The sequence below is a fragment of the Chenopodium album genome, chromosome 27 (assembly GCF_948465745.1).
Source record: "Chenopodium album chromosome 27, dcCheAlbu1.1, whole genome shotgun sequence".
Lineage (NCBI taxonomy): Eukaryota > Viridiplantae > Streptophyta > Magnoliopsida > Caryophyllales > Amaranthaceae > Chenopodium > Chenopodium album.
The window spans coordinates 22,043,515-22,059,930 of NC_137860.1; the positions used below are offsets into that span (position 1 = coordinate 22,043,515).

At 33.7% G+C, this 16,416-nt stretch overlaps 2 protein-coding genes across 3 annotated transcripts; one reads left to right on the forward strand and one right to left on the reverse strand.

Annotated features, from left to right (window-relative positions):
- The first annotated feature begins 3,945 nt into the window (after nucleotides 1-3,945).
- LOC145621073 (protein trichome birefringence-like 43) lies at nucleotides 3,946-7,520 on the forward strand. Its single transcript, XM_081675807.1, has 4 exons — nucleotides 3,946-4,488; nucleotides 4,723-4,906; nucleotides 4,998-5,185; nucleotides 6,990-7,520. The coding sequence occupies exons 1-4, from the start codon at nucleotides 3,971-3,973 to the stop codon at nucleotides 7,501-7,503; spliced, it is 1,404 nt and encodes a 467-aa protein (XP_081531933.1). The 5' UTR covers nucleotides 3,946-3,970; the 3' UTR covers nucleotides 7,504-7,520.
- Nucleotides 7,521-7,791: 271 nt separating this feature from the next.
- Nucleotides 7,792-15,832, reverse strand: LOC145620908 (uncharacterized). 2 transcript variants are annotated; one of them, XM_081675640.1, is made up of 6 exons: nucleotides 15,587-15,832; nucleotides 13,978-14,149; nucleotides 13,010-13,706; nucleotides 12,664-12,765; nucleotides 8,809-8,981; nucleotides 7,792-8,284 (listed from the first exon to the last, which is right to left on the reverse strand). In XM_081675640.1, exons 2-6 carry the CDS (start codon nucleotides 14,071-14,073, stop codon nucleotides 8,105-8,107), a joined length of 1,248 nt encoding a protein of 415 aa, XP_081531766.1. In that variant the 5' UTR covers nucleotides 14,074-14,149; nucleotides 15,587-15,832; the 3' UTR covers nucleotides 7,792-8,104. The 2 variants fall into 2 exon arrangements, with proteins under 2 accessions (XP_081531766.1, XP_081531767.1); XM_081675641.1 differs by lacking the exon at nucleotides 7,792-8,284 and adding an exon at nucleotides 11,763-11,844 and having other exon boundaries at nucleotides 8,815-8,981.
- Nucleotides 15,833-16,416: the final 584 nt, after the last annotated feature.

Genomic DNA, 16,416 nt, shown 5'->3' on the forward strand with positions numbered 1-16,416 from the left:
AGTTAATTAGTTAGGGTTGAGCAAACCTAAACCACCATACTCAACTCCATACCAACTATCATCATCATCATCATTAGAATGTTAATTATAAGGTTTCTGATGATTATTACGAGCTTGAATTTGGACTTGGTTTAAGTCTAAGCTTGAAGAATTTCTGTTAAGAATTTTGCTCCTGTTAACAGTCACAATGCTTCTTTTGGTAGTAATAAGCATATTGTTGTGTTTTATTTGCTGGTTATTTTGTGTTTTTCCTCCAGTTTTTTCCCATGATTTTGTTGGGGTGATTGTATAGTTGGGGATTGTTTTTGGATTTGAAGTGCCTTAGGAAGTTGCTGATTTAGAATTTTGATTTGGATTGGTTTGGCGGGGAGGCAGATATGGATGTAGGAAGGAGGAGAGGCTGAGTCGGGTAGTGGTGGTGGGGGTGGGGGTGGGGGTGGGAGGTTGTTGGGTGCGCCGCATTTGAAGCATTGTGGGGTTGGGAGGGAGGTTGCTGAGTCTGCAGTGGTTGTGGAGGTGGTGGTGGTGGTTCCATGGTGGTTGAAGGAGAGAAATTAAGCATGCTGTAATAGAATCTCGAACCTGCTAGTGTTAGTAATGAAACTGGTATAAGCACCTTTTGCCTAAACTGTGTGCCTTGGTAACTTCTGCCCACCCACCTACTACTCTGAAAAAAGGATTAGTTTTATAAAAGATTGAACTATTTTCAAGCATTTATACCCCTGATCTAGATCTATATTTCCTTTGTCTGATCTTTTGTCTTTATGTTTGAGCAAGTCATAGGATAAATTTACTTTTCTTAAAACATAAAATTTAGGAAAATTTCACATTTGCTACCAGGGAAAGGACCCTAATTCACATTTGCTACCCCTTTAAATTTTTATTTTATATTACTACCACACAAAATCACATAATTTTAATTTTGCTACCACTTAACACTTTCCGTTACAATTTCCGTTAGTGACATCAACCACCCTCACTACCACCCCTCCCTCCTCGAACACCCTCACTACCTCCCATGTTTGCCACCTTCGACCACCATGATTTTTTTCAAAAACCCAGCAACCTCCCTACCCCCTGTCGGCGCCGGTGACAGCCCCACCACCTTCCCTGTCCCTTCCTCGCTGCCCCCACCCCCACCCTTAAACACCAGCCCAGACACCACCCTTCCCCCACCCAAAACAGCCAAAACAGCCACCCCCAACCCTTAAACACCAGCCCTGACATCACCCTAACCGGAATCGAGCCAGAAACAGCCGATTTCCCTTTTCCTCAACCTGAATCGAGCCGAAAACGACCGATTTCCCCCACCCCAACCTGAATCGAGCCGAAAACGAAACCCTAAATTTGATTTGGGTGGTTTTGGGGGTGGTGGACGAGTGGTTTAGGTTTAGGGAAGGCCAAAAATGGTAGGGGAAGGGGAGGGGGTCGATTTCGGTGGGGGGAACGGTGGGAGGAAGAGGAAAGGGGTGGTTTTGGTTTGGGTGGGGGTCGGGGCAGCAAGTACGGGTGGGTGTTCGCTGGTTCGTGTTGGCTGCGTAGGGGTGGGGGAAAAGGAGGAGGGTGGGTTTGCCAGTTGGCGTTGGCTGCGTAGGGGTGGGGGAAAAGGAGGGGGGTGGGTTCGCCGGTCGTCGGCCGCCGACAGGGGGGAGGGAAGGGGTGGTGGGGAGGGGGAAGGTGGTTTTTAATTTTTTTAATTTTTTTAAATTTTTTAATTTAAATTTTATTTTTTTTAATAAACTTAACGGAAATCCTAACGGATTTCGTTAAGTGGTAGTGATTTTTAAAATACTCTAATTTAGATGGTAGCAATATAAAATAAAAAATTAAAAGGGTAGCAAATGTGAATTAGGGTCCTTTCCCTGGTAGCAAATGTGAAATTTTCCTAAAATTTATCTAGACCCCTTCCACCAAACACAATCTTGGAATTTCCTTGGACATACTATAGTTTTGTTCTGACATGCCAAAAGTCAAGCAAATTGATATAGCAGTATTCTGCTTCATTATTTGCTTGTGTAAAGTAAGCATCCATATTATAAAGTAAGTAGGTAAATCGAATATATACCCTGTAATAACTAACAATTATTGGCCTTTCAGAAACTTGATCAAACATAGTGAATTGAATCTTAATTAATATGATCTACTTAGTTATGAAATTTACAAGTATATAGTAATAATTTAGGTGAATTCGCAACATATTCCACTTGGTCTTAAATGTATTGTTCCAGCTTGGTTTACTCATTCTTATTTAGGATACTTTTGGGTGAATTATGTATAAGTGTTGTGACTGTATAATAATATAGAGATAATGTTCTAGATCTGTTACTCTTTTCTAAATGTGATTTGGTAGTACAATCTGCTGCAAAATTACAAAAATCCTAAAGTATTATGTAATAACAAACTTGTTTTAGGGAAAGTAAAGTTAGGGACATATAGATCTTGTGTTAAAATTAAAGTATTTATAAATGAAAGATGAATATGATACTGTGTGTAGCAGCTCGGTAGCTTAGTGCTTGCTTATATTAAACTTACACTATCTCATTAAATTGTGCATCCTCTCTTATATGGCAGACTCATAAGAAAGCTAAGGGGTGGTTGGAGTTTCATTCATTGACTATGATACTCTTGCGGAAATATACGCAAAAGACAAAGCTACCGAAGATGCAAGTTAATTGTTCGTTGATGCTATAGAAGATATGGGATCTAGGGATTGAGAAGCAACCATTGAATGTCGAGAGTGATGAAGAAGATGATGTGAATTCTACTCATTCTTTCGTAATTGATTCTACTACTCAATCCGGAAAACGCTCTATAAAGGCGAAGGAGGCTAAGGTAAAAGGAAAGTATAAGAGGGCTGAAGAGCTTGTGTAGGAATGATGATGATGATTTGATTGCCTCCCTGCATGATGTATCTGACTCTTTTGGGAAAATATTTGTATATGTCAATGTTAACTTTGAATGCTCTTTTTTTTTTTTCTTTTACAAGAATTTCAATTCTTTTATAATCAATAATTTATGTGACTTTGCGTATATCTAGTATATGACATTTTATGGTAATTATTGTTGATCTACATTGTATAATGTGTAGCAAAAATTAGCAAAGACAACAAAAAAAAAGGAAAACAATTTCTTTTCAAGTTATCTATGCCAAACAAGAGGAAACAGATTGGTTGTAATCGTTTACGTTTCCTTAGTGATATCAAACAACTAGTAAGGGTAACACTAAATAATACCCTTCCCCCCCCCCCCCCCCCACCTAATTTGTTTCCATTCCGTTACCTTTATTAATTTAATACCAATTGCCCCCTCAATAGAATTTCGTGTTCGGTCACTAATAACTTGATCATTGTTTTGCAGGCCAGGTGGTCATGCTGGGTGACTGCAGCATTCGAGCCTACTTTCCGAGGGACATTCAACCCAAAATAGTTACTATTAAGAATATCGCTATATTTTATGTATTGGTTTAAGTATTGATTGATATCCTAGACCTGTAATCAAATATCTTCTACTTGCTCTTTTATTCACAATTCTTTACCCCAAATTAATAAAATATTAGGTGTTTAAAAATTTGCTCTATAAACCAATTTGTCTGCTGGGTGCAAACTGTAAAGAGATTCTGAATCCAATAATAATATGAGTAGTTAAGATTTAGAAACAAAGTATAACCACTCGACAAATGACTTACGTACGATTAACATTACTTGACCATATGTAACTCAATCATACATTAATAACATTTTCTTACGTCTAAATAATGTCTAATAATATCACATTATCACTTGACCCTACCCAAAAGTAATATATTAATTTCATTGGATACTTTATAAACAACTACAATATATAACTAATATAGTTAGCAGTGTCACACACGTACCTATTTTTGCCATGCATGTAGTATGTATGCATATTTATAGTAGTATTACCACACTAAAAATTACAAAACAAAAATTAATACTCAAAAATCTGAGTTATGGAGTTAAGCTCCAATGTAACGGCTACATGGAAAATATGTACAATTTGTAGCCTAATAGGTTGTTTGATGCTCGTCTTTCTTCTTCGCGAAAATGACCAAAACGTACGTCTTTTTGAAGTTGAAAGCACAGTACTAGAAATTGGACCGACTGAGGCAATGAACATAATTGTTAAGCCTTCGGAGCCTCCGCTACCTATAGCTAGCGTCGTGGCGGAATTGATCCCATGGTCTAAGAATTTCACTACTAATGCCATAGAGAAGCCAAAGGAAATTTATAGACTTGAGAAATCAAATGTTACTTACGTTAAAAACATTGGAACACGGGCGTTGATGAAGCGTGAGAAGAAGTGTAATATGTTTTATGGGAGTTGGGTTTACAAGCCGGATCAAAATCCGAGCTACAACGTGATGAACTGTCCGTTTCTTGAAGAGAAGATGAGCTGCCAGAGAAATGGAAGGCCTGATTTCGAGTACGAAAAATGGGTATGGAAGCCTAGAGGTTGTGACATACCATTGTAAGTATTTTTATTTATTTTTGTTTTTTCAATTGACGGGTATACATTATTTTAGTACTAAGCACATCTATTTCGTTTTACATAACATCCATGATTACAGAGTTTAATTTGTTGGAAAATTAAACCTTAATTTCTTTCAAAATTTATCACATTAATTGTAACATAAACTTCTGTTATAACGTATATATATTGAATTGAAGGTTTACAACAAATTGTACATAATTTATGTCGTAGGCTAAATGGAACAGACATGGTGGAACGATTTAGAAACAAGAGGGTGATCTTAGTAGGAGACTCACTAAACCGAAACATGTGGGAGTCACTCGCGTGCATTCTCTATTCCTCCATACCAAATGCTTCATCTAAAGCCGAGGTTCATTCTCAAAAGAAAGTTTTGAAAACGTTCTTGAAAGTAAAGGTCGGTACATACACTAAGTTTCTAGTCCTACGACGAAATTTCAAATAAGATCGATGATCGAGTGTAAATTATACTTATTGTATACTTGCAGGAGGACTATAATTTCACAGTTGAATTTTTTTGGAGTCCATTTCTAGTAGAACTCAACAAAAACCATGAAAGTGGCAAAAATGTTCTTGTGCTTGATAAATTGTCACATAACTCTGAGTTGTGGCCTAAAGCTGATATTATGATATTCAACTCTGGACATTGGTGGGCTCAAATTGGTAAAAAGAAAGCGTAAGTCATTCTAATTCAAACAAATATGCTTTTACATATTTGGAATACTAGGTTATAAATCTTTTTTTTTTTTTTGTAATGATTTCTAAGTTCATACCGAAATAAACTATTAAATTTTCATAATTATTACCACTAAGTATATTGAGATAGGAATGTGTATTATAATAATTTGTAGTTGACATGTAACTTTTTTATGTGGATGTTTAAATGTTAATTTTAAACCATGTTTTTTTTTCATATATAGTTAAAATTGTTCATACTTTATTACTCTAAAATTAAAAATAATTATAGAAAATTTTACTTTGTATCATATATGAATTATAGTCTGTATACAGTATAAATGAAAATATCTATAAAGAATGGAGGGTGTAGATATGAAGTAGGGATAAAGACTTCAATCATCCGATCTGTATCATATTTTTCATTTTTATTTTTTCATTAAAAACATTTCAAGAATTTACATTTCTTTTAAAATAAAGTATAGTCATCACTAGTCTATAATATATTACTCCATTTTTCCTTTCTAGGTTCCAAGACTTCCAACCCCTTTTACATTTTAAATAATTTGTAGTTGACAAGTAACTTTTTTCTGAATTCCATGCAATTTACCAATTGAAAGGCAAATATAGCAAATCATGCAAAAAGTTACCAACGAAACAGAAGCAACACATTACTATGAAAGTATGAATTGAAAAGTAATATATACTTTTTTATTGTTTAGTTGAGCATAAATGAATTATGATGCCCCTTTTTTACCAACTCATACAACTACTACTGTAAAAATATTAAAGAAGGGCTTTAAGATTAGCAATGCATTTATATTATATATATTTGTAGGGTGATGCTTTTTTTGTCTAATACTTCGTCAACAAAAAAAGTAGCTTATTTATGAATCAATGTAGATTTTTATTACAAAGTTTTGACTCTTTTTGTTCAATACTATTTTAATCTATTGAAATAATAGTGACATTCACTAAAATTGCATTGGTTTATAATTCAAATTCTCCATGTTCAACTACTAAAGGAATTTATGTTATGTTAAGACCAACAAAAGCAATAATTAATAACCTACTTGAATCCCGTTTTAAATCTTACTCTATTTATTGTTATTTCATACAATATTTTGACTCTTCTTTATAGTTTAACTACTATATTTGACTCTACTTTATTGTTATATTGTACAAATAGATGTCACCCTCAGTAACATAGTTGTTGGTTTAATCCTAATGCATATTTTCAAACTAAATAAACAACTCTCATTTCATTATAAATCATCCTATATACTAGAATTAATGGTTATTAGATTTGTAAGTGTGTTGACAAACATCACAAATCAAAATATTGTAAATACTGTCAATTTTCAATTTCAAATTTATGATACTACCTCCGTTACAGGTTATGTGCAACGATTAGACATTTTCCCTCTCTGCTTTATGTCAAATCGTTGCACATAACCTGTAAGGGAGGTAGTATATGTTTTAGAAAAATTACGGACAACGGGACAATAAAATTAGTCATAGCTATATTAATCAATTTTCAACGTCAATGTTTCTTTAAAAAAAGATTCACGACATGATAGGACATAATGTCTTGTTCCAATTTTATGAGATGTCATGTATTCATCATTTTTTTTGTTTTTAGTTCCTAATAAAACTAGAAAACTAAATACAAAATATGATTGACATGATTATTATAACATTGTTTTTCTGATCAAATACTCCGTAATACTTTATAAACTTGAACTCTACACCGTCAGCAGTATTTTTAGTAAGCACTAAACCCACAATTTATTTCCAATTTTCAGCTGGGAATTGTATGAATATAGAGGAAAGCTGGTAAAAGATATGCCACTACACATAGCATACAAACGTGCAATGAAGACATGGGCAAGATGGGTCGAAAACACCGTCGATCAAACAAAAACAACCGTTTTCTTTAGGAGTATTTCGGCTGAGCACAAAGCTCCACAGTACAATCAATGGTGCTATACTAAAACCAAACCCATCATGGATGATTCCTATAAGTCGCTGTTTCCTAAATCCTTGATTCGTGTTACCAAGAGTGTGATCAAAGAAATGTCGAGCAAATCACAAGTTAAGTACTTGGACATTACTAAATTATCGCAGTATAGAATAGATGCACATCCGTCCATCTACAGGTACAAGGACTGGCAGATTCGAGCACAAAAGAATATGTATAATCTTTCGCGTACTGCTGATTGTGGCCATTGGTGCCTTCCTGGGGTACCTGATACTTGGAATAGATTGTTGTATGCTTCTCTTTTCTTTGATGATTCAGGGGATATATCTAGTTCTTAAGAAAATAGTTTTATGTTGTTTTTATGATAGGGTTGATTATACAGAACAAAAAGTCGTTCAGTTGAAAACTTAAATGCGTTTTTCAACACTGCCAAAGCATAAGCAGTGTTTTTGGCTATGTTGTTTATTTGCTTCATAGGAATTGAATTGTTTTATTGAATTGGATAGATTTGATTTGTTTCCCCTGTTCATGTACGGCATAAAAACTACTTAAAACACGAACTTTAAACTGTACCTTGTTGATTCAGATACTACATAGAGTGCTCAAAAGCCACAAACACAATGACATCCAAAAAACGGCGATGTTAAACTTGATATGTAGATAGCAGTATGATTGAGTGTGTGGGAACTTATTTACAACAAATCACTTCAGGAAAAGGGCATCTCAGGGATGAGATAATTGAATCTTATTCAATGGCCGCAGCTATTAATTCAGTTTCCAAATCTCAACTTGAACTTGTAATAGCAGTATATATGGACGTTACTTAAATACGTTATTATTGACACTCACAAGAACACCACCGCAATTCTTGAGAAAGGGGGCGCCATCACTGCAAGACTACTTAAGTTGTCTACGATTATCATACCAGGTTTGACGGTCCTAGAGAAGTTCCCAATCTGATTCAAAGGATTCAGAAACTTGTGATTTCTGAATATCTGTATGCATCGTAGAAGAAGCGAAGTTCTTTCCTCTTTGATCTTCATACCATACAGCAAATTGCTCCTGCTCTCGCTTGCCTTTTGTCCATCTCCTAGGTGAAAACACATCTTGGATTTTCTTCTGAAAAAAAAGCAGAAGCTTAAATAATTGAGACCATTTTAAGAACCTAAGATGTTACCCTTAAATAATAAACCACATATGAACGGAGTTATATTCAAAGAATTTCGCCAAAGGACCAAAAATATCCCTCACTAGTTAAATTTTTTACGCCTCTACGACACTAGTAATGGTTATCACAGAGGATACGCAGGAAATTTTCAAATTCTAAATTCAGGGACTGGCCATGTGGCCAAGATGACCTAAATTAGAAATGTGATATAAAATTGACGGACAGAGATAGTAATGATAGTGATTAAGATTTTCTAATGAGCCATAAATCAAGTGAACAAAACTGAAGAGGATCTTTCAAGTCAACAAATATACGAAGTATCAAGAAAATGCAAATTTGACTTATGAGGGATTGAGAGATTTGAGACAATGTGGTTGTGGCAACTACTTATCAGCCGAATGAATGTTCTCTTTTCTTTTTCACAAGGATAACTTGATAAGAGGGTGAGGTGTTGGGGGGGAGTTCATTCGGGTACCTTGTAAGATTTCTGTATGTGATCAGGTGCATATTTAGCAGAATTATCATTCATCTCCACCAGAACACAGGAGTCCCCGAGTTTGACCAGATTAAGCTGTTCCCCAATTAGAACATTTTGTTTATCAGCATCACATTCTTTGAATTCACTGGAACCAAAGGATAACAATGTTTCTGCAAAATGGAACCAGTCGATACCAAGTTTATAAATAAACTATTCAAAACAACAGATCTTCTAAAGGAAAGCAGCAAAGTAAAGAATGCATGATTTTTATGGTACATGGCAGTGAAGGCTTTACAACAAAATAGAGTAACAAATAAAATATAATATGATCAGAAAAATGGAGGAGATTTACACCATTCAAATGCCCCCAAGTAAAGATTGTTTGGTTACATAAAGGTCAACAGTTTTGTATTTGCCATTCAGCATGTAGCAAATTTAAGCGTCCAAATGAAACTGCACCACTTGTTTTTCGGCATCATGTTACTGTATCAACTATTATACGAAGTAATTTGTAACTAAATCTGTTATGTACATTGGTACAATATAAATGCACATATAATAAAATCTGAAACTCTTATTTTAGTCCCTTACAAACCTTTAAGACCTATACTTGTCACAAAAATGTAGAGTAGCTAAAATGTACCATATATCCAATGCAAGGTCGCAAAGATGTTTCCTCATGAATAACAATGACAGGACAAGTTTCCAATTCATCATTGCACAATGTGATTGCTAAAGTACTATGCAACAATGGTTTATGTGCATACTAGCACAAATTATGTCTCATCCTCCATGTTTATGGGCTAATGTCCACATCCCATTCGACATAGTGTAATGACATGATATATTGCGGAGTAAATCACTATAGTGTACTTTCATTCTTTTCTCGCTTTATCCTATGTGGATGAAATGGTGCCCAGTCAGGCTAACGTATATTACCATACAAGGAGTTCAAAACGATGAAGCAAATTGAGTTCAGAGATTTGGAATTCAAATATTAACATATGGATTGTAATAGAATAATTAACAACAAAATCTGCAAATACTCATGCAGATTGAGACCGTTCCCCAATCTAATTTAGTTCATATATATATATATATATATATATATATATATATATATATATATATATATATATATATATATATATATATATATATTCTGAGTAATGAACAAATTTCCGCGGTCAATGCAACTTTAGAGGAAAGAAATTGTTTCGAAGAGGCAACAGGTGTGATGAGTGGTGATGGTGTTTTGTTTAGATTATAACATGCACATGCATTCATGGTGTAGAACATTTACAAATTACAACACAGTAATTTACGTTTTTGAGAGAGCTGTTAGCTACAAGCACAAAAGAGTATACAACTGATGCAGAAATACAAAACTACCGGAAAGTAGGTACAGTGGGGTCACTGATCAGAAATATTGCAGAAAATGAAAACAGATGAGGAGGTTATCAATGTAGCCAATAAGATCGGTTACGTCTGCTACTAGGTGACTACTAATAAAAGTTGAAAGTACCTAAAGCACTAAAGCAAAGATGGGAAATTATAGTTGAAGAGTTACGACATGCATGCCATGCATCTAGTCCTATATGCAATTACTCTTTGCACAAGGCAATCCACTAGAATAGGTAACACAATTTTAGGCAATAATGCAAAATGGAACGGGGGATAAAAGCAACAAACAGTGGTTACTCTGTCTATCCTACTGAAAGTTCAAAGAATCTATCAGGCCCGTCCCTGGGCAGTGCATAAGGTGCTGCTGCCTGGCCCAGGGATGGAGGCCCAACATCAATTTTTCTTTTTTATTTTTTAGTATAAGTTTAGTTAAAAAAAAGTGTTTAATGGAAATTAGTAATTACGTAGTAAATGAATATGAATGCTCTTCATGATTCCGTATAACTTCCTTCATTAATTACTTTCATCAAAATCAATTATATTCTTTGCATTAAATTCCTTAATATTTACGTAATTTTTAATTTTATTTTCATATTTTAGTGAAGTACTTCTTATGCAACTATTATACTCGTACTAGTTTTGTGCCCGGACAATTGCCGGGTTGTTGAATACGTTTTTGTCCCAAATGTCGAATATTAACACTTTTTTTTTTTGTAAAAATCATCATAATAATAGTTATAATCTATTTTATACATATGGAATATTAGAAGTCCTATCACAAATAAAACTATAAAATAAATTTTTTTATCCTAAAAAATCTATCTTATATTCGTTTATCTATCTTATATACCTGGAATATTAAAAGTCCTATCATAAATATAACTCTAAAATAACTTTCTCATCTTAAATTCGCTTATCCAGCATCATAGGTGTCGTGTTATAGCTTATTTATCGCTTACGTGGCGCGACACTTGGCTAATAATTAAAACACTTTGTGTCGCTGTCTCATGACCCCCGGCTAAAAGTTTAGCTTTATATATTAGTTATATATGATATGATATGGTATACAATAATTTATTATGAGCCTTATGGTTTTATTCGGTAGTTAAAAATTTAAAGAACCATTTCGAAAAAAAATAAAATAAAAAAAATCTATGTATACACATTGCAATTTTTAAAATTTTTTTTTTTTTTTACTTTACTAGTTATTCTAGGACCCCAATATGTTATTTTGCCCATAGGCCACCAAAATCTTAAGAACGGGCCTGGAATCTATATTTGGGTTTGTCCCATTTAATTGTCCTACTCTAATGTGCACATCTACCAAATCATATTCACACAATGCCAAAGCTAAACTGCTACACCGTAATACACAATCGATAGATCCAATTGATGATTTGCTTTTCTTAATGAAAAAAAAAAAAAAGAAAAAGAAAAAGAAAAAATAAAATAAAAGCCAACTATGACACTTACAATGTGACGGAGAGTGTATGGTAGCATATACAGACCACCAAACCAAAAAACACAGATCATGGTACTGTACCCACCTGTCCTTTTTCTTTTTAACTGCCAATGGTGAGCACCTTCCTAGAACCATTATGCATATACAGGTTTTTGAAGGAGAAGAACCTTCCTAGAAAGAAACAGAATCAAGTCTCCACTAAAGCAAAATACACGTTTTATTGTTCTAACTTCTAAGTTCAAAATACTTTATGTATTTCAGAATCAATATTATTTATTTTAATTGGAAGAGGTCCAAATTTTATTTTATACAAAGGGTTGAAAATTCTTTTTCGTTTTAGTTAAGTGGTCAGTATATTATAATTGGAAATGCACATAGGAGAAAATAACCTAATGATTAATTACACCTTATCGACCCCCCTAAAAAAATCCGAAAATTCCCAAAATAAAAAAATACGGCCCTTTATAATTTAAAAAAAAAATAAAAAATAAAAATAAAATAAAAATAAAAATAAAAATAATCGAACCAACTAAAAAAAACAAATATAAACCTTACAAAGTAAAATTCAAACCTCTTGCAATTAAAATAAATAGTTTGATCCTTTGTACAACCTTTGTTTTCCTGAGTATACTCTTACTGTAGCTAAGCAAACCAAGAAAAAGTGGGAAGAGGATCTTGTGTGTGGATTTTTGCTTTATAGAGGAGACAGATAAGAGAGTGAGTTTATTAAATATAATTGGGTTTCATAAAGTGAGGTTTTATATGATAAAAAAATGAATAAACGTTGCCATAAAAGGATTAAAGTAAAAGTTAGTAGAACTTAGAAAAACAGACGAAAACAAAAAGTGAGTGGAACTTAGGAAAATGAAGTAATAAATTAAATATTTGGCCAAATTAAAATATAAGTACAGGTTCTAACGATGTCAAGTGCACAGAGTGTAAATAGAAATTTCATGTATAAAATAAAAGCAGTCAGCATTCATTACCTCTATGAGATATAGAGATCTCCTCATCAAATTTTAAAGACTTCTCTTTAGTGCTGGTGATTATGGCACTCAAATCAGCAGCATCAGCCTTCTTTGGTGATACTGAAAACGTAATAGATAAAACAGAATTAGGGTATATATTTAAGCAAATGGGATTAAAAAAAATTATATATATCCAGTGTATAGGCCGTAAGGAAGGCTTTACACAATAACTCAGATTGTAGTATCCATCCTACTCAACCATACACCGTAAACTTGTGGCCAGATGTCATGTCTCGTACCAAAAGTCACAGGTGGATACTATGATGTACAAGATCTAGTTCAAGTAACATAGAAAGAGACTTACTGCCTAAGTCAGTTGAAAAGTGTTCACCAGAAAGCACTCTCATCTCCTTTTCATTTATAGCATCACCTCCTTCATAGCCTTCTATTATATCTCCGGAAACTGCTACATTTTCATTGTCACTCACTTTGGAAGCTTCCTCTGAACTGGCATCCCTATGTACAGATGAAGGTTTATCACTTTCATTATGGGATGCAATAAATGTGATTTCTTCATGAGTATTGTTTGTCACAGTGGCATTTATGCTTGGAGAATTAGAGACACACTTGTTCTGAGAATCTTTTCTACAATCCAGAATTTTTGCCACATGTGTAGATTGATTTGATAAAGCCGATTTAGTGCCGTGGATCCGAGAGTTTACTTTAGTACACTTATTATCTCTAGGAGGTTTATTGGATGTTGGTTCACATGGCTTAAACACATCACAATACCCATATATACTGTCATCACAAGCAGCAGCGCCATTAACATTGTTTACCATTTTCTCAGATGTAGCATCAACAGGTTTAGTTTTATCATCTACGTTTGGGTTCCTACAGATTTTACCATCACCATGATGGATAACAGTCATAAGGGGGTCCCCAGATTTTACTGTATCTAATGACGATGGTTGGTGCAAATCTTGAATGACATCTGAGTAGAATTTCTTAACAGTTTTCCCGACAGTCCGCACCTGATTCTCAACATATTTGAGAGTATCCTATTCAGCAAAAGGAAATTTCAGCATCTTAAAAAGAAAACATTAAGATAGATGAATAGAAGAGGGAGGAAGGTAGGAAAGAGACCAATAAAGAGACCTTGTAAAATCATAGATCTAATTTATTTATTTTTTACCATTGATGAAAAGGTGAAAGAAATCATATTTTATGGATCTCTTCCTCATACGAGTAACATATTATAGATTGATGAGCGCTTCCGACTATTAAAACTTAATAGAACAACATAAAACGAAATTTAGGTCTTGAAAGTACCTCGGACATAACTTCCTCCACTTCAGCACACATGGCCTCAAACTTTTGATACAATTCACCCACCCAAGATCCACCTCTGGGATCCATTATGATCATAAATGGTCAGCAAATACCTTATAATGGTTATTAAAAGGTTACCCTTATCAGTGTCAGGATTGTGCAATAACTTTATCTGCAAAAAAGTAACAAATAATGATGAAACTTTAGTAATGCTGATCATATTTAATGACAATGACCATAAGAAACGGGATGCCTATGTATTAATGTGGATAATTACACCTCGGGCGTGCCCGATTATTTTCAGTCAAGAAATTGTGCAGAATAAAATGTAATCGGATTTTTCAAAATCATCGGTGGTAATGAAAGCATATAGGCCATAATTTGTGTTTCTACTTTTACAATCCAAAACTGTTTACTTAGCTTCTATGTTAAGTGATAATTTACCAGAGAGGGGATAACCCCATATGGTGAGATCCGAGAATTTTTTAAAGCTTTTAAAATCTATCAATTTGGTATTAGAATCCGGATTGCAATTTTTAGTATGAAAAGCAGCTGCAGCAACAGATATATTTCCCTTCAAAATTCTCAACACACATTTACACATAGATTACCTATATTACAGAACGGTGACACTATGATGTGATAAGTTTATGAAATATATACAGCTCGCTCATAGCTCTCTCTCTCTCTCTCTCCATACTTAACAGCCATGTCAAAAACATTATGACCAACACATTGACAGCACTTTTTAAATCATCCCATCATTTACTAAAACCTCCTTTGAGCCAGGTCAAAAACATTATACCAACAGATTAACAGAACTTTTTAAATCATCCCATCATCAACTAAAAACTTTCTTACAAGCGTTTTAATTTCGTAGCAAATAAGACAACCATGTCAAAATCATTACACCCAACACATTAACAGCCTAATCAAACACATTTTGTTCAAAGGATAAGATCCTAGATACAAGTTTCAGAAAATAATTACTAGACAGATCAAGGCAATTTAATTTCATGATCACACATAATAGTATACTACATCATAGACAATCATAGTTCTCTCAACGCCCAAACAATTATGTATAGGCTCTATAGTCGAAGTTTAGCTTGCATCAATAGTCCACAAACTCAAGTCAATAAACCTCGACACCCCGGCTTAGCTTGCATCAATAGTCCAATAACTCAAGTCAAGAACTAGAAATCATATTATCGCAATCAACATCACTTATAACCACAAACCACCCAATAAAACCTCATACATTATCCAAAAAGGTAATAACCAATTATCCATAAGAAAGTAAAATTAGAAACATCCAGAAACATGCCAATCACCAACAATCATTATCAGTGAAGCAAACAATTGATAAATTTTAAAAGAACACAAAATTGTATATACTACAAAGTATTATGCACTACACTAACAACATTAATCGTCTTTAAATTCCTGTTAATTAAAAATATTAGCATATGACAAATTTCCAATTATGCAAAATATAAAATTAATCAACAGCCAAAACCCTTAAATTCTTGCTAATTATGCAAAACCCAGAAAATAATTCAACAAAAAATAATAATTTAACACAAATTAAAGCTTAAGGGGTTTATACCTGCTTGAAAACAAAGCGAACAGAAACCACAAAAACCGAGCAACTCAAATCAATAATTGAGATAAACCCAATTCAGTACAAATTAAAAGGAACAAAACCCAGAAAGAGGAGAGTTTAAAGATTAAAAAGATATAAAATTTAGCTTTAAGGAATAAAAAAGAGCAAAGAAATAGTGAGGAAAATACTAAAAATTAAGGGGGAAGTCAAGGAAGAGGAAAGGAGGAAGGAGAAGGCAAGTTATTTGATGTTGAGTAGGAGAAGAGTTTAGAGGTGAGAGTTGCAACATTACCTTAGTTTTCTCGAGTCCAAGTCTCCTACACGTGTGCCAATTATTGCTCTTGTTTATAACCTTTCGAAAAAGAAACCTTTGGACCTGTTTGTTACTCCCTCCGTTTCATAATGTTAATCCCATATAATATTTTGGGCGTTTCAAAAAAATCTCTCCATATTGAATACTTCGTCCGTTTCTTTTTAGTTAACACGTTTTTTTAGTCACGTTTGCCAATGCACAAATCAAAACGTTAATATCTTTAGTTACCGATAAGTAAAAATTATAAAAAGTTGATATTTTGAAAATATATATCGTGACGAATCTAATAAGACCCCACATGACTATATTTTTCATTACGTATAAATCACAAAACATGGTCAAAGGGGAGTGTGTGAATAGTGCTAAAGTCAAAACGTGTCAACTAAAATAAAACGTAGGTAGTATATTTTATTTATAACTTGATTTTTTTGGAATTAGTTGGTAATAGATTGATGACATGACTCTAAGTAAGGAAATTTTAACCTTAAATTATGCAATTATGACTTGTGTTTTCCTAATA